The sequence below is a fragment of the Brachyistius frenatus genome, unplaced genomic scaffold (assembly GCF_029030835.1).
Source record: "Brachyistius frenatus isolate BFR_SWC_R1_liver_20210118 unplaced genomic scaffold, ASM2903083v1 Contig_7, whole genome shotgun sequence".
Lineage (NCBI taxonomy): Eukaryota > Metazoa > Chordata > Actinopteri > Embiotocidae > Brachyistius > Brachyistius frenatus.
This window is the reverse complement of record NW_027210606.1, coordinates 1,028,416-1,045,684: the sequence shown is the minus strand read 5'-3', so window position 1 is coordinate 1,045,684 and position 17,269 is coordinate 1,028,416. Positions and strand designations below refer to the sequence as shown.

Here is a 17,269-nt window from a genome sequence, read left to right as displayed (position 1 = left end):
AATGGGTTTACATGATTTGCTTGATGATTGACCAGTCTGCTCTGTTCAGTAATTCTTTGCAGAGTAAAGCTCTGGAGGAGAAATGGCAAATGTTAAACCAATTGTGGTACTCTTTTACCCATCAAATGCCAGGATGGAGTACAGCATGACTGGCCTTGTTTTTTTTTTCCACCGTTGGACAGGAAGAACCATTTGTGACATTTGATATCTAAAGAGCCCGTCAATAAAAAATAAAACGCTTTTGGTGGCCACAACCTTATGCATCAGCTCCAGTAAATCCAATATCCTGGAGTATCTGAGCAGCTCCTTTTGCAGCCCCATGTCGCTTTATCTAAATAGAGAATTAGATCTGGGAGTGCTTTAATAGTTAACATCCTTCATTCCAGTAATGCAACACTAAGTTGTTCAATGATTTTTCATTTGTGGGCTAAAGGTTTGAGAAGCATGTTTGTGACTGGAAGGATGCAGGTTCAATCACTGACCATCAGCATGGAATCTGGTTAGAAAAGTGAAAAAGCAGTGCTTGCCCTTTCATTATCCACCACCTGAGCAAGGTCCTGAACCCCAGCTGCTGCAGTAGAGGTGCTCAGTGGACAGCATGTCCGACTCTAGTTATACTGGGACAGCTCATATGTGACTTATTGGCTTTTCCTGTAAAATAGAGTATTTCCTCTAAAATTTCCCTGAATGAATTAAGGTTTTAAAAAAGCAATCACTTGACTTAGAAATAACCCGAGACAGGTCTAGTAACTGATCATTTATTATGTAATTGGTGGAGAATAATTATTTAAAGCATTTTTTATTTTATTTTGTGTGACGTAGCAATATTTAGGTTTTTTTTTCAACGAGGTCCAACAAAACAAGAATCTGATGATGCCACTTGGATAATTTTGTCACTTTTTTGTGTTTCAACATTTTCCAGTGGTGTATTAGTACATTTACTTAAGTAGCCTACAATTTTGAGGTTTATTACTTTACATAAGCATTTCCATTTGATGTAACTTTATACTTCAACTCCACTACATTTCAAGTAGAAATATATACGATCTACTGCACTACATTAACATGGTTCCCAACCTTTTTGTCTTCTGATGTCTTCCAAAAAGCAGTATTGACTTGAGATCAAATTTAAGATGTTCATGAGTTTTTCTTAAAATAGCGACTTTCCCTCTAGACCTCTCACAAGGTTGTTCAAATTATACAACATCTCACCAAAAATCTAAGCTTAGAGCCAGAAAACTTAAAACAGATTTATGAAGTAGTAATTAGTTAGTAGAATGATGAAATGTATCTGCTGTCCCTGAATATAAAACTTCATACTAGCTCCACCTGCAGCAGCTACAACTGTAAAATGCTGCTTAAGTAGGCCTATTAATAATATTATGATGCCACATATAATAACATATCAGTCTGAGGGGAAGCATTACATTTACTTTGCTGCTAATACTAACTTTTTATGCAGGACTGTTGCCTTTTATGGCGTATTTATATGTTGCTGTATTGGTACCTTTACAGCAAAGGATCTCAATATTTCTTCCTCCAGTCATACTTTGTACAAAAATAGTTAACTGGATAATTAATAAAACAAATAGATCAGTAGTAAAGGAAATAACTATAGTTAATGCTTTTTTTTTTCATAATGTAAAGCATTTTCTACCATCAGTAGCATTGTTATTTATTTATAATTGACCTACAATAAAATTCCCCAACTCAGAAATCTAAAATGTGTCAAATAAGTTTTTGAGAGCAGTTTGAGGTTCCTTCCTCCGAAGTGACTCATTTCTCCGCTAACATACTCCTTGTTATTTCTTCTGTGCTGCCTGACAGTCTGAACTGAGGCACACACACACACACACACACACACACACACACACACACACACACACACACACACACACACACACACACACACACACACACACACACACACACACACACACACACACGCCCTGGTTTCGACGTCAACGTGGTTTCTGCCCGGTGGAATTATTGTCACATGACCCCAGCTCGCGTAAACAACTGTCATGTGATTTGCAGGGTTTTTTCCCAACATGGCGGCCGGGCTGCAGCCGCTGGCTGCTGCTCTCCTGTTTACACTCAGCGGGGTTTTAAGCTTTCCTCTCGGTCAGGAAACGGAAGACACCGTCACCTGCGGATACGAGGTTAGTTACCCGAACAGGCGTGTTGTTTGGAGGTTTATTCGACGTTTCAGCCGTCGGCCAGAGCTGCGAGAGCTACTTTCAGTACCGCTGTGTGTGCTGTCAGTTTGTACGAGTTACTGTACTGAGGATATAAAGTGAAACAGGATTTATTTCCTCTTCCACCTCTTTGTGTTATCTCTCTCCTGACTTCGTACCTTCCTTCGCAAGCGATGTGGTCCAGTGGAGAGTAGTGGACTTTGTTTTCAGTGTGTGTGTGTGTGTGTGTGTGTGTGTGTGTGTGTGTGTGTGTGTGTGTGTGTGTGTGTGTGTGTGTGTGTGTGTGTGTGTGTGTGTGTGTGTGTCATACCATGTACAGTCATGCCATGCCACCAAGCCCAACATGCTGAATGTCCACCTGGTCCCTCACACACATGACGACGTTGGTTGGCTCAAGACTGTGGACCAGTACTACTATGGAGGTCAGTCCAACACACACACACACACACACACACACACACACACACACACACACACACAAATGCTTTCCATTTTCTCTGTCATACACATAAAGAAAATCGACCACACGTGTTTGTAAGTAATGGTTGTGTTTCATCTGCTGACTGCACGTTATCGCCACGATTGATTGATTGATTGATTGATTGTTTTGCTGCCACATGCCTTCCTGATGAAGCTACAAGTGACTGTAGGTCTCGTGAAATGTCACCCTGCTGCTTCACAGTCCTATAAAGTGCTCGTGTTCTCATTTACTTCAATATATTTACATGGAGCAAATTTAGGCAGCAATTCTGACAGGATTTCATTTTAATATGAGCAGGGGCTGCAATTAACAACGATGTTCATGATCAATTCGTCTGACAATTATATTCTCTATTCATCAGTTAGTCATTTAGTCAACCGGTGTTTCTAAAAGTCCAAGTTGCAGCTTAAAATGTCTCGTTTTGTCCCGGCCAGCAGTCCACAACCATAAGATATTAATTTCATTATCAAGGAGGGGTAAAAGAACCAGAAAATATTTTATCTTTAAAAACTATCAAATGAGTTGGTGATGAAGTTTTCAGACGACAACTACTCGATTCATCGAACCAGAGCGAGGGCCAACATTGACATTAATATCCTCATCTATCGTTATCACTCATCACAAAACAGCCTCTGTAAGAGAAGACGGTGCTCACGGTGTCTCATATTTATTGAATAAGTCAGCATTATAAAGTAAGCAGTGACTGTGCTGCGTTGACAAAAAATGAAGAAGAGGAAGTCTTTCTGACTTTAAAAAAATATATATATATAAAAAAACGTCATCAGATTAAAAAACTGAAGTGTTAATGTGAGACATTAAAACCTAAATAACTCATTCGCCTGTGTCTTTATAGAGAACACAGCCGTGTCCATTATGTCCTCTGCCAGCGGTCTGCACCAGGAAACGATTCATAGTTTTACTGCGACTCGGTGACCAGCTTTCACATTTCAGCATCACGTGTCTTTTATAGTGGTTCGTTCTGCAGGTGACATTTGATGCCAGCAGAGATCCTCTGCACTGCACACTGTTCGTTGATGAGTGTCAGTATTTGTGTGGGACTGAAGATTTTACATTTTCTGCTTACATTTGCCTTTTTTGCACAGTAATGTTATGCAAAAAAAAGGTTTACAAAGATTGAATAAGTGTTAATATGTTTGGAAAACTGAGACATCGTTTTTGTTTTTCACTGCAGCTTCTTGAGGTTAATATTCATCCTGTGCATATTTGTGCGTCCGTGTGTGTGTGTGTGTGCGTGTGCGTGTGCAGATCGTAATGACATCCAGCATGCTGGGGTTCAGTACATCCTGGACTCGGTGGTGGATCAGCTGTTGAAGAACCCAGACAGGAGGTTCATCTACGTGGAGACGGCCTTCTTCTACCGCTGGTGGAAGCAGCAGAGCTCCAGCATGCAGCGGACGGTCAAACAGCTGGTTAACGAAGGTACGCGAAGCACATCTGTACGGCCGCGTGTCCACCGGGACGGTTTCGGTGTCGTCCTGACGGAGCGCTTCCTGCTGCAGGTCGGTTGGAGTTTGTGAATGGCGGCTGGTGCATGAGTGACGAGGCCACAACCCACTACAGCGCCGTCATCGACCAGATGACCATGGGCCTGAGGTTCCTGAACGAGACCTTTGGCCCGTGTGGTCGTCCCCGCGTCGCCTGGCACATCGACCCCTTCGGCCACGCCCGCGAACACGCCTCCATGTTCGCACAGGTAGCGTCGCTTTAAACGGGTAGATAAAACCGGAACGTCTCTTTGCAAGTCCGACAGTAATATTAAGGAGGTAATTAAACGTAATAAGAGTCAGAAGATGCAGATTCAAAACAGCTTCAACACGTGTTCATATAAATTCATTTATATGGGTTTAATACACTTTTCTTACAGCTTTCTTCTTTTATTATTATTATTATTATTATTATCGTCATCCTTTTTTCACTTGTATAATTTTAAAATATATTTGTCTGTTTTTCTAAATTCATTTGTTGTATTTTTTATGGGTTTTATTACACATATTTATTCATTTTAAAAGTAATGTTTGACACATTCCATAAAAAAAAAAAACTTTTTTTATTTTTTTTTAGCTTTATCTTGTGAAATAAAAGAATTCATGCTCAGAGAGGCAAACTGTTTTCCACTTTTCTCCTTCTTTGTGATAAGCAAAGCGAACTGTCTGTAGCTTCATATTTACTGTACAGATATGTCACTCTTCAAGTGGCCATTCAGTTCAATCACCGAGCTTTACTCTGAACGAGTGGTTGTTCTTCCAGATGGGATACGACGGCTTCTTCTTTGGTCGTCTGGACTACCAGGACCGGATGCGCAGGATGAAGGCGAAGGAGCAGGAGCTTCTGTGGCGAGCCTCCGACAGCCTCGCGGCACCGGCGGCCGACCTCTTCACCGGTAACAGAAGCGGCTCCGGTCGTCCCTCCGGGTGCGTTCGGTCAGTCGGGTGAGGAAATGTGCGAAGTGACTTTTACTTCTGCCGTCTTTCCCCCAACAGGGATCCTTCCCAACGGGTACAACCCTCCTGAGGGCTTCTGCTGGGACCAGAAATGCGACGACCCGCCGATCCGAGACGACCCCGACCTAGAAGACTATAATGTCGATGATGTGGTCGTGCGCTTCCTCGCCATCGCCAAGAATCAGGTTGGACACACACACACACACAAAACCCTTACTAGCTCGCTGTTTATGTATAACTGCATATTTAATAGACATCATGAAAGAATGTGTTTTATCACAGGCTATTTAAATAACAAGTTTAGCGCCAGCTTGTTTTTGTTTTTCCACCTTTAGCTCTCGCTCATCGTGGCGTATCTTTGTCTAGTTTATGGCCCGAAACAGATTGTCACAGCGAACCCAGCAGACGGCTCGTTTCTCCGCCCTCGTGTGCACACGGTTCTCATCTCGCCACCACTTGGGGAGTTTTCACACCTGAAAGTTCAGGTTTTTGTTACATTGTAAACTGATCCAGTTAGTTTTGGAGTCACATTGCAATTTTGAGAGCATGCTCACCAACTTTTCATGATATATCCGTGTTGTCGCTGTCACAGGCTGCAGCTCCCTCTACTTTACAACCAACATTTTTATGCCTTTTTCCTAGTTGATTTTTGATTTCTTCATCGGACCACATTATAATTCAATTCTTTGTTTGCTCTTCTTCCTCGTGAGCTGCTGCAGCTCATTGTTACTTCTCTCGTGCTTCCTTTTTCATCTTCTATTGTTGAATGGGTCGCGGTAGCCTGCCTCAACTTCCTGTAACTGGTCCTAAAGCGTGAACCACTCAAAAAGTGTTTCGGTTCGGACCAAACCGAAAAGTCCGAAGTCCCAGATGAACAACATCTGCGTGAAAGAGCCTTTAGTGGTCAAATAGACCTTCTGTGAACGGGGACATCTGTGTTACTGGGAGGAAAACAAGGAAACAAGAATCAACGTCGCTACTCTCCGGTCGCGAGGCGTGTGAATTGTATTTATGTCCAGATTACCCAAAAGTAAACCGACAACGGGCTGTTCTCGGTGTTGGGTTATGTCTTGTCAGCATTATTTCTTCTTCTTCTTCTTCTTCTTCCGTCAGTCTGCGGTGTATAAGACCAATCACATCATCATGACCATGGGCTCAGATTTCCAGTATGAGAATGCCAACCTGTGGTACAAGAACCTGGACAAGCTGATCTACTACGTCAACGCCCAGCAGACGAACGGCAGCACGGTGAACGTGCTGTACTCCACCCCGTCCTGTTACCTCCAGGAGCTGCACCGAGCCAACCTCAGCTGGTCGGTGGAACTTTAACTGGAGAAAGTTGCTTGTTGGAGCCGTTATGTCAGACTTGGACTGTGTAAAGAGTTGTCGTCCTCTTTTCTTTGCCAGGGCTTTGAAGACGGATGATTTCTTCCCCTACGCTGACAGCGCTCATGATTTCTGGACCGGCTACTTCACCAGCCGACCGGCACTGAAACGATACGAGAGGATCAGCAACAGCAACCTGCAGGTAGTCTGAGGTTCACTGCAAATATGGATCCATAAAGATCCAATCCATGGCACATTGCCACGTTCACGTCATGTCTGAGAAATGGAAAACATTGGGACAGACTCCCATGTTTCCAAATTTTGAGTGTTCACGACATTAGGGTGGTTTTATTATTATTTTATTATTGACCATTAAACTTTGCACTGACAATATAAGACCATAACAACTGAATTGAGTTTAATTATATCCAACAGAAAGATACGGTCCATGTTAGTTTTTTTTTTTTTTAGTAGTCACTTCTGTAATATTAAGTGCTCATGCCAATTTCATATCAGAGCTTTCAGAAAAGTGTCCTTGTAATTGCAATTTGAATGTTGGAAACTCGATATGACGTGAATCAGTATGTGATATGCTAACGATGCATGTTACCATACTGAAATGTGGAGTGTTCCCAGATTAAAAATAGGTTTTGGCTAACTCTGATCATATTCACTGTCCCTGTTAAATACATTAATGCTGACATATATTAAAGCATGCTTTGCCTTTTAGCCCTTTAACGTGATATTATTGGCATCGTAGTATGTTGGCACTGGTGTCCAAAGTACACTCTAGGATGAAAAGTCTCTAGTTGGAGCTACCTTGTGACTGGTTTCATCTTCTAGACGTGTAACCAGCTGGAGGTACTCGGAGGTCCGGCTTCCAGGAAGGGAGCCTTCGGGGAGGGAGACAGCAAGACTATGAGTGAGACTTGATTTAACTTCTGTGTGTTAAATTTCACTGATGGAACATCTCTGGCAGAGTGTGAAGACGTTGTGTCTCCACCTAGTGGTCACATTTGGACCTCTCTGAGAAAAGATTCTTGCCCATTTTTAAATGACAATAAACAATAATGACTCGTCACCCCAGGCTTAATATTTAACTTAAATATGAGTCTCTGCGCTCCAGTTGTACCGCCTGACTGACAGCTTCCTGTTTGTGGCAGAGGAAGCCATGGCGGTGGCTCAGCACCACGACGCCGTGTCGGGCACGGAGAAGCAACACGTAGCCAATGACTACGCCAGGAGGCTCGCTAACGGCTGGCAACATTGTCAGGTATTTCAATTCATGTTTGATTGAAAGTATTTTTCAATAAAACGAACATTTTCTTTGGATCAGCTATTCATGTAATGTAATGGGGCGTATCAAGCCAACTAAGATGTAATGTTTAACCCACCGGTCGTATTATTTTGAATGTCCTTCTTACGTCCGTTTTCTGTGTCAGGTTTTGGTCAGTAACAGTCTGGCCGCTCTGAGCGGCTCGTCCGCTGAGCGAATCTACTGCGATAACCTCAACATCAGTGTGTGTCCGCTCACCGAGTCCAGCAAAAAGGTGACACAGAAACACAAGCACAAAACAACCGTCAACGATGTAGCGTGATGTCAATTTAATTCTTAAGGATTAAATCTTGCTCTCGTTATTAGAAGGCGCACCGGTCCAATATTGGACAAATCATCAATTCAAAATCAATATAAAATCAGTCAATCATAATCGAAATCGGAATTCTCGTATCGGAACTCAGATCCTTTGATATACTCAGAAAGTTACCACCATGTCACAGTTGGGTCTAATTAAAAGGGTTTATTGCGTAACTTCTCACAGTAAATGACTAAATGATAGATGTGTTTATATGAATGAGAATATACAAATTCCCTCTGATTACTGATGGTGAAGTGAAAGAGGGAATTTGCGACCGGGCTAACAGGGAGACGATTGAATGAGTGAATTTTAAGTCTATAATGATACTTTAGAATTTGCCACCCTGAAGAAATGAGCCAGCCTACTTTGTGACGATTTTGACCACGGGCCGGAGACGGGTCCAGATATATATCATTACAACACGCGTCACTTCTTAAATGATAAGGTCCTTCTAATTCTAGTTAGTCAGATAGAAAGGTGAAGGAGAAGAGTGAGCGAGTGAAAGTGAGAGAGAGAGGCAGAGATCTTGGGTTAGACTATGTTCACATCTCTAGACTCAGGATATCAGTTTAGTGACACCCAAACTTTCGATTAACATCACACTGTTAGTATAAAATATCATGGAATACAGGATAGCAGTGTCGGTAGTTAGGAATCACCAAGTCCATAATTTGTTCTTATAGTTCGTGAGTTTTTGGTGGCATATGAGCACATGAGGGAGACGTGACTCTTCCGGGATGGTCGATACTGGAGGTCAACTGGCGTCTGGAGAGGATCAACTTTGGAGTTGGTGTATTGGAGCGGTTGTGACCCAAAAGGGATTAAAAGGGATAGTTTTTGGTTGGTGGTTTTTGGCCGGCAGGCTTATTTTCTCCAAAGTGACACGTTTTATACACCTAAAAGAGCGTGGATGTCGTCACTTGTGGCAGAAGGGTTGAGGTTTTATGAAGTAAAAGGGTGATGAAATCCTTTGACCGGGGCCCAAAAGAGTTTAACAAAAGTTCACGTGCTGCAAGGATGCAGCTCGATGGGTCCTCCCCAGGGTCACGGAGATAACGGGTAAGGAGATGTGGTGTCTGGTATCTTTAGAGACATGGATCAATGCATGTCTGCTACAATGTGAACCTCATTCTGAACACTGTGATCCTGAAACGAGACTCTTCCCCAAAATAAAACGGATTTCTTGGTGCCTTCAGTGTTAGCGAGCTCTCGGCGTGACGCTGAAGCTACCTTACAAACCGCACATAAACCTGTTCATGTTAACAAGCATCCTCAGTCTGTCCGTCTCTCTCTTCAGTTCTCCGTCAGCGTGTACAACCCTCTCGCTCGGCCCGTCTCTTGGCCCGTCAGGCTGCCGGTCAGCGGAAAAGCATTCAACGTGTCAGACGCTGAAGGCAAACCTGTGGACTGCCAGGTCAGTATGGATGGCGACGCACGAGGTAACAACGAGCTGTTGTCAGATAGTGACACGTGATGTAGATAATACTCAAGATAATTGTATTTGTTAATGAGTTGCAGTGGATTATGGAGCTTTAATGGCAACTTGCTTGTGTTTTAAAAAAAATATATATATATATTTTTTTTTCATATTTTGGGACAATATCCTCTTAATTTTAATATGTTTTTGTCAGCCTCGGTAATAATGACTTGAATGAACGAGGTTTTCTCTGGCCATATTGTAACTTGCACTCCAATGACTTATTATTAAAAAAATAAAACATACCATCTTCCAACTGGCTACAGTGAAATATTTCAATTTCACATGTTGGCTTTAGCTGTGAAATGCTATATCTTCATCAGTTATTATCATGATAAATACTTATGACTGGATTTGATACAATCATTTAGATTGAGAGCATCGAGAGATTAGATTGAGAGCATTTCTCACGCTTTTCATGTGAAACTCAAATAAAATCCCCCAGATAACATTTCTCTGTGTGCTGAAGGTGGTTCCGGTGTCCAGCGCCACACAGGAGGTGAGGAAGAACCGGGGCTCCGCCGTCAACGAGCTGGTCTTCCAGGTTCAGGCTCCTCCTCTGGGCTTCAGCACCTACTCTGTGTCCCTGCTTCAGGACGGGCCTCCGCCCGCCTCCACACGGCACCGCACGCCCACCGTCATCCAGAACAAGGTCTGAACCACAGCCTTATCAAACACTTGCTTTGTGTCCTACCTCGGGAGATGAGTTGATGATACTTCACGGGCAGCAAAAACTCAAATAGGAACACGCCGTGCTTTAGATTTCAAATTAAACCAAGTCGGAAACAAAACTGGAGAGTAAAAAGGCAGACGGTCACAAAGTGTATTTGTTTACTCCTCCAACTCCTCCATGTGTTCCAGTTCCTGCAAGTGACCTTTGACCCTGTCACCGGCCTCTTAAGCGGCCTCATCAACCTGGAGACCAAACAGAGCATCAAACTCACCCAGAATTTCTATTGGTTCGTGTTTCTATCCCAGCACAAACCCAGAACACTGAATTAACACAGCCAAATCTGTTTTTAAACTTTAGCCAAGACCCCACCTGCAACTGACTTTTGGCATTTTCTCCTTTTTGTTCTTAACGTGTGTGTTTGTGTGTGTTTGTGTGTTACATATTGCAGGTACAACGCCAGTGACGGGAACAACTCAGAGAGTAACCAGCCATCTGGAGCCTACATCTTCAGACCCAACTCCTCCACACCTTTTATCATCAGCAAGACGGCCAAGACGGAGAGCATCCAGGTAGAGTGAGGAGCGTCCCAGCTGTGTTTACACTCTGATGATGTCACATCTTAAAACCACAACCATGACTTTGTTAAATGTTTAATTAGAAAGGGGACGGTGAGGTGAGGGATTTTCATGTGGTTGCAATCTGCATCCAATAGACTGCATATAAAATTAGACGTAGTCTCCACGTCTGAAAAGTGAAGCCAACCTGAAAGTGACTTAAAGTGAAATATACCAGCGAGGGCCACTAGGGGCTGGATCCAAAAACCCTCTTTCGCCATAGACTCTCACTCAACTTCTCTCATTAAATACAAACGAAATCTTTTTTTTTTCACTAAAGTTCCTCCTCCTGATCGGTGTTCTGATCGTCCATCTGAAAATAAACGCATGTTAATTGGACACTAGGCCTCAAAGAGTGGTGCGTTCGGGGGCGTGTCTCGTGTGATTAGGTCAGGTCTGGTTAGATCAGCTCTCCGGTGGAGGTGGGCGGGCGTTGTGTCTTTGGGTTCTCAGTCGGGTTGATTCAGATCCACCGCTCACTTTCCCCAAATCGTCCCAGTATGGTCACTTTTCAAATTTTTCACAAACTTTCTCAAGGCATTTCACAAACTGGCAGGTGACGTCATGGGGGCCCACCTCCACACACTGCTCTTTTAAACCGTTCAAATGTATTTCTCTCGTACTCCTCTCCACCCCAGACGTCAGTGGTGCAGGAGGTGAGGCAGTGGTTCTCCCCCTGGGTGTCCCAGGTGGTCCGTCTCTACGCCGACAGCAGAGCTCTGGAGCTGGAGTGGACGGTCGGACCTCTGCCCATAGAGTGAGTGTGAGCTCATCACATGAACAGTTTATTGATCTGTGTTGAACAGAACAGAACTTGCACGACATGAATATAAAAAAATGTTCAACATTATTTAATTCAATTTTTGGACTTGGATGGAAATCAATCAATGGCTGAACTGCATCCCTTCATCCAGCTCTCGCTCTCTTTACTGTTCAGTGACAGTTTGGGGAAGGAGGTGATCACTCGTCTCGACACCAGCATCCAAACCTCCAAAATGTTCTACACGGATTCCAACGGCAGAGAGGTGCTGCGGAGGAAGTAAGACGTTTTAAAAACAGAACTATTCAATCTGGTGGATGTAAAAAGGACAGTTTTGTGTTTTATTTATTAATCACAATCAGACTGGTGTTGAGTCAGTGTTTCTGCATGGACTCAGAGAGCTGTGTGTGTGTGTGTGTGTGTGTGTGTGTGTGTGTGTGTGTGTGTGTGTGTGTGTGTGTGTGTGTGTGTGTGTGTGTGTGTGTGTGTGTGTGCGTGTGCGTGTGCGTGTGTGTGTGTTTCAGGAAAGACTTCCGGCCCACTTGGCACCTGAACCAGTCGGAGCCCATCGCTGGAAACTACTTCCCCATCAACTCTCGTGCTTTTATCAGGGTGTGTGTTTGTGTTCTGCTCAGATGAGCTTCTGTTTGGAGGAACTAGGATCTACTACAGCAAAGATATCACTCAAATACGAGCTTTTCCCTGAGTTAGATGGACTGTTCAAAGTTTAGTTTTTGTTGTTGTTTAAGAAGTGAGGTTCTCTAAGGAACAAATTTGTTTATGTGTTTTCTTTTTGTCTTTTTAAATTGTGTGTGTGTGTGTGTGTGTGTGTGTGTGTGTGTGTGTGTGTGTGTGTGTGTGTGTGTGTGTGTGTGTGTGTGTGTGTGTGTGTGTGTGTGTGTGTGTGTGTGTGTGTGTGTCAGGATGATGAGGACCAACTTACTGTGGTGACGGATCGCTCTCAAGGAGGAGGCAGCATCTGGAATGGTTCTCTGGAGATCATGGTGAGACATATACTCTGCTCACTACCATTAATTCTCTCAGTACACACACACACACACACACACACTGAGTTTCACCTGTCCCCCTCAGCTCCACCGCCGGCTGCTGTACGATGATGTCCGTGGTGTCGGCGAGCCCCTCAACGAGACCTCCGACATCTTCCCGGAGGGTCTGGTGGTCCGCGGCCGCCTGCTGCTCTCCCTCGATCGCCCGGCCAGCGCTGCCGACACACACCGACCTCTGGCCCAGGAGGTCGTACTGCAGCCGCTCATCACATTTACTGATGGACATCTGAACCCAAACACTCGACTGGAGGTGAGTGGTGAGGAGGAGGAGGAGGTGAAGCAGGAGCAGGAGGAGGAGGAGCTATCTTGGGGGCTATGTGAAGAAGTAGCTGCACGCAAACATCTAAATAAACAACAACCAGGAGAAAAAAAAAAAAAAAAAAGTCCATGGTGAAGATGTTCGGTGGCCAAAGGTCATCATTTAAGAAGAGAGGTCAAAACTTAAAGGGCTCTCGGGTAGATTTAGTTTTTAGTTTATGTGTGTCAAGAAGAGCTCTTAACAGTTTACATGAGTAAAGATACTGAAAATAGTCGATCTGTTTGTGGCAGATCACAAAAAGAGAACAAAAACCTGCCGTCAGATTGATTTAAAGGAGGCTTCGGTCACATGGAAAATGGTCATTCTGTAGCTCTGAACAGTAGATTTGACATCTTCATAGTGCAAAACTTCACACGATGCTGATTAAAGTGCTGCGTCAAAGTGTCAAAGTTCTCCATCTGTAGTCTGGGGTGACGTTCACGTTTTAGTGTAATGTAAGAAAAACATGTTTGTGCATCAGGGACTTCCGCTGGACAAGCATGCTAACTTAGGATTTAGCCCGATGCTAACTTGAATGGAGATCAAATCATTTTGGCATGTGACACTTTTAGATTTTCTAAATGGTATCGGTCCAAATGGATCAAATTCTGACGGTGAAATGAATCATTTTGTGGCGGTTTAGATGCCTTTCATTTCATTCATCCCTCATTTAGAGCCGCAACAGTAGCGACTACGTTAGTTCCTGTAACTTAAACACGTGTTTCTGTAATTATTCTCACCGGGAGACGAATGTTCCGCTCCGCAGCTTAAAGCAAGTTCAAAGTTTCACCAGGAAAGATGAATTCGAGGTCCAGTATGCTGCAGAGTGCTACGGAGCTGTTTTGGAGTGGATCCCCGTTTTGTTTTGTGTATACATTAAAAAGGAAACGCATGAGGGTGACACAACAGTCCTTCCTGCCAGAGGTGTCACACTGACCAATAAGTGATGGTACCACGAACAGCGCTGCAGAAAGTGCACAAACCTTCAATAGGAATTAGTTTTGCAAACGTTTTGAGGAAGGAAAGTTATTCATCACGTGTTCGTCTTCAAAGATCCACACCAAACATGTCGGTGAGGAAGCTCGGGCTCCCCGCCAGCCGCTGACGGGCCGCTCTGCTGGGAGCTGCGGGGTCGAGTTCAGCTCAACCAGACCGAAGAGAGGAGGCTGAATACAGAAACCCTCCGACGCCTTTTGGTGGAAATCACTGCTGCTTTACAGGCGACCCAACGGGAAAGAGCGTTTCCCTGCAGGCACTAATTAAGCAGGCAGTGTAACATAATGAGTCAGAAACACTGAGAGTAAACAGAACATGAACATAAACTATCTGGTTTAAGGTAAAGGAAAGGTAAAGGATCTATGAACTGGAGTGCTTCCTGTCTGTTGGGTACGTCGTGTCTCGCTGTCTTCTGTATGAACTCCTCCTCTGCTGCTGCTTACGACCCATTTCTGTCCCGCTGTGTACATATTTGCATTTTCAGACATTAGTTCATTAAATCTCGGGGGAGCCGAGCTGAGCTGAGCTGTGTTGTGTTGCCTTTAGCTCCAGTTGCACTGACAAATTTTCAGAGCCAGTAATTAGTCAGCCATAATATTAACGTCTTCCACGTGCAGAGAGAATATGATCCAAATATACCAAGTAACTCGTGTAGCAGTCCTCAAACAGGTCAGCTGAAAATGAACGGACACTCCTTCCATGTTTAGTTTTTTTACCAACTGGCGTGTACGACCGAGGTCACAGAGTGTGTGTGTGTGTGTGTGTGTGTGTGTGTGTGTGTGTGTGTGTGTGTGTGTGTGTGTGTGTGTGTGTGTGTGTGTGTGTGTGTGTGTGTGTGTGTGTGTGTGTGTGTGTGTGTGTGTGTGTGTGTAGTTCTCAGGGCTGCAGGCTGCGCTGCCCCCTGCTGTCCACCTCCTGACACTCAGTCAGTGGGACGAGGACTCGGTGCTGCTGAGACTGGAGCATCAGTTCCAGAGCTGGGAGAGCGAACGCTACTCGCAACCTGTCACAGTCAACCTGCAGGTGAGACATTTCACAAACACGCCGCACCTCCTCGGTTCAAATGTAAAGAGAAGTTCAGCTCGCTGAACGTCCGTGTTGCGGCTATTTGACCAGATGAGTAGAATACATTTAACTGGAACCAGCTCATTTTCCCTCTGCGCCTCCTGCCTGTGCAGAAGCTCTTCTCCACTCTGGATGTTCTCGCCGTGTCCGAGCTGAATCTGTCGGCCAACCAGTGGAAAGACGAGATGAAGCGTTTTGACTGGACACCTAAGAAAGGTACGCCCTGTCATGAGCTTCACTACATTTTTTTTATTTAGATATTATATACAGTATATTTCTTAATGTGAAATGAAAAGCTTATATCTGACCTAGTGTGTTAAAATTCTGAACAACATCCAGCCCTGCACTACAGTACAATAAATGTAAGTTGATGGTGTTATGAACATTACTTTGATATTCTAAAAAGACATGAGGGAAGCGCATTAAATGAACAAAAGGTTCTTCCTCTTGGGAAAATATATATATATATATGCTGATTGAATTATTCTCTGGATATGTCCTGGCGGCAAAGTTGCTGTTTTGTTTTAAAGTTGGTGCCGTAGGAAAGTGCACAGAGCGTCTGAGATGATAAAGGTTCATTATCTGGAGAAAATTAATGTGCTTTGTAGATTTCTGGAAATTCACCTGCAAGACGTCAATATTTAATGTGTAAATATGGATTTTTCATGCTTGGGATGGCCCTTGAACAACGGCCAGGATTCATCCTCCGGGGATGAAGTGTATTAATAGCAGCAGATTGTCCAGATAGACTATCTGGCTGCGTTTCAAAGATCAGCTCCGGCCGCTTAGAATGCGAGTTGTAACCCCGACCTTTGACCTCTCTGGAGGACAAAACGATAAGCGTGTGTGCGCTTACAAATCAGTAGGCAATCACCACGAACGATCACCAGGCAGCCAAATGTTGGCGAATTAGTCAGCGGCTCCGGCTCCCCGCCAGCCGCTGACGGGCCGCTCTGCCGGGAGCTGCGGGGTCGAGTTCAGCTCAACCAGACCGAAGAGAGGAGGCTGAATACAGAAACCCTCCGACGCCTTTTGGTGGAAATCACTGCTGCTTTACAGGCGACCCAACGGGAAAGAGCGTTTCCCTGCAGGCACTAATTAAGCAGGCAGTGTAACATAATGAGTCATAAACACATCGTTATGGTTCAAAGCTTGATCATAAACTACAGGGTGTACAAGTCTCATTTTGTTAAAAGCTACAAATCATCTGGTTGTTGTTGTTGTCGTTTTCTTTCCTGTAGCCGATACGTTTTTACCTTTTTGTCCCAGTAAGGACTTTATTGGCACGTAACAAATGTTAACCCATAAAACTTAATGAACATGTTATTACCTTGTTGTCCTCAACAAAACTGACTGCAACAGATCATTTTAACCTCAAACCAGTTTTAAATATTTGTAAAAAAAAAAATAATGTTTGTGCGTGTCTGTTGTTCAGGTGAAAAGCCCCTGCGGAAGGTGTTTGGAGACCCCTCTGTGTGGGAGGTGACCTTGAAGCCAATGGAGATCCGAACGTTCCTGCTCAGAGTCCGCCTCCGATAACCAATCACACGCTGTGAAACGTACAGATGAATTAGTGATAGAATCGTCCGTTTCGTTCCTGTGGCCTTCTTGTTGATTGGAGCAAGCGAGGACTGTTTGAACACCACTGAGATGACGTGCAGACGCTTGAAAAAGAATGAAAAGGGTTCCGTTTGTAAAAAAGGAGAGGATGTTTTTAGCGTTAACGCCGGGATGAACAACAACTGCCGTCGAGCCTGAACCGAATCACATCTGCAGAGTCCAGGAACATTTCAGGTTTGTTCTACTGCAGCAAACAACTGAACTGGACTCTTGACTTCTTTTTAGAAACTTTGCCGCTTCGTGCCACTGAACATGATTTTCCTTTTAAACACAAAGTGCTGACGCTGCCTTTTATAAAGACGTCAAAATTCAACAAAATATGAGTGACGTTCGATCCGACCAAACAGATCCTGAAACCTTTGACTGATTGTTTTTTTTTTTAACCACAAAATGGGGCCGACCGCTTGATGTGTGCAATAAGTGTCACCTTTTGTATTTCTGCCAATGTGTGTATATGAATGATTTTTATACTGATCATAAAACCTATCAATAAGATCTGACAATAAAATCTATCAATCTGACTTTGTTACTCGTGTATCATAATCACAGTGAAGCAGGTTTTCTCTTCTGATAATCTGACCTGGGAACAGATGTT

General features: G+C 43.9%; 1 protein-coding gene and 1 long non-coding RNA gene across 2 annotated transcripts in view; both read left to right on the top strand.

Moving 5' to 3' along the window:
* Nucleotides 1-17,269, top strand: part of LOC138615739 (uncharacterized) — a 208,775-nt gene that overhangs the window by 147,911 nt on the left and 43,595 nt on the right. The window lies entirely within an intron of this gene.
* On the top strand, nucleotides 2,078-17,195 carry man2b1 (mannosidase, alpha, class 2B, member 1). Its single transcript, XM_069689504.1, has 23 exons — nucleotides 2,078-2,162; nucleotides 2,518-2,620; nucleotides 3,946-4,119; nucleotides 4,200-4,393; nucleotides 4,948-5,080; nucleotides 5,181-5,326; nucleotides 6,255-6,454; nucleotides 6,549-6,669; nucleotides 7,311-7,389; nucleotides 7,631-7,740; nucleotides 7,910-8,017; nucleotides 9,402-9,518; nucleotides 10,051-10,233; nucleotides 10,443-10,540; nucleotides 10,703-10,823; nucleotides 11,507-11,625; nucleotides 11,806-11,907; nucleotides 12,153-12,240; nucleotides 12,552-12,632; nucleotides 12,721-12,945; nucleotides 14,863-15,012; nucleotides 15,168-15,270; nucleotides 16,490-17,195. Exons 2-23 carry the CDS (start codon nucleotides 2,542-2,544, stop codon nucleotides 16,591-16,593), a joined length of 2,835 nt encoding a protein of 944 aa, XP_069545605.1. The 5' UTR covers nucleotides 2,078-2,162; nucleotides 2,518-2,541; the 3' UTR covers nucleotides 16,594-17,195.

Bases quoted from the DNA above. Each gene is read 5' to 3' on its own strand.
- man2b1 (XM_069689504.1), top strand. From the start codon at position 2,542: ATGCTGAATGTCCACCTGGTCCCTCACACACATGACGACGTTGGTTGG. The intron at 8,018-9,401 runs GTGACACAGAAA...CTCTCTCTTCAG, and splicing joins TCACCGAGTCCAGCAAAAAG to TTCTCCGTCAGCGTGTACAA. The intron at 15,271-16,489 runs GTACGCCCTGTC...TCTGTTGTTCAG, and splicing joins TGACTGGACACCTAAGAAAG to GTGAAAAGCCCCTGCGGAAG.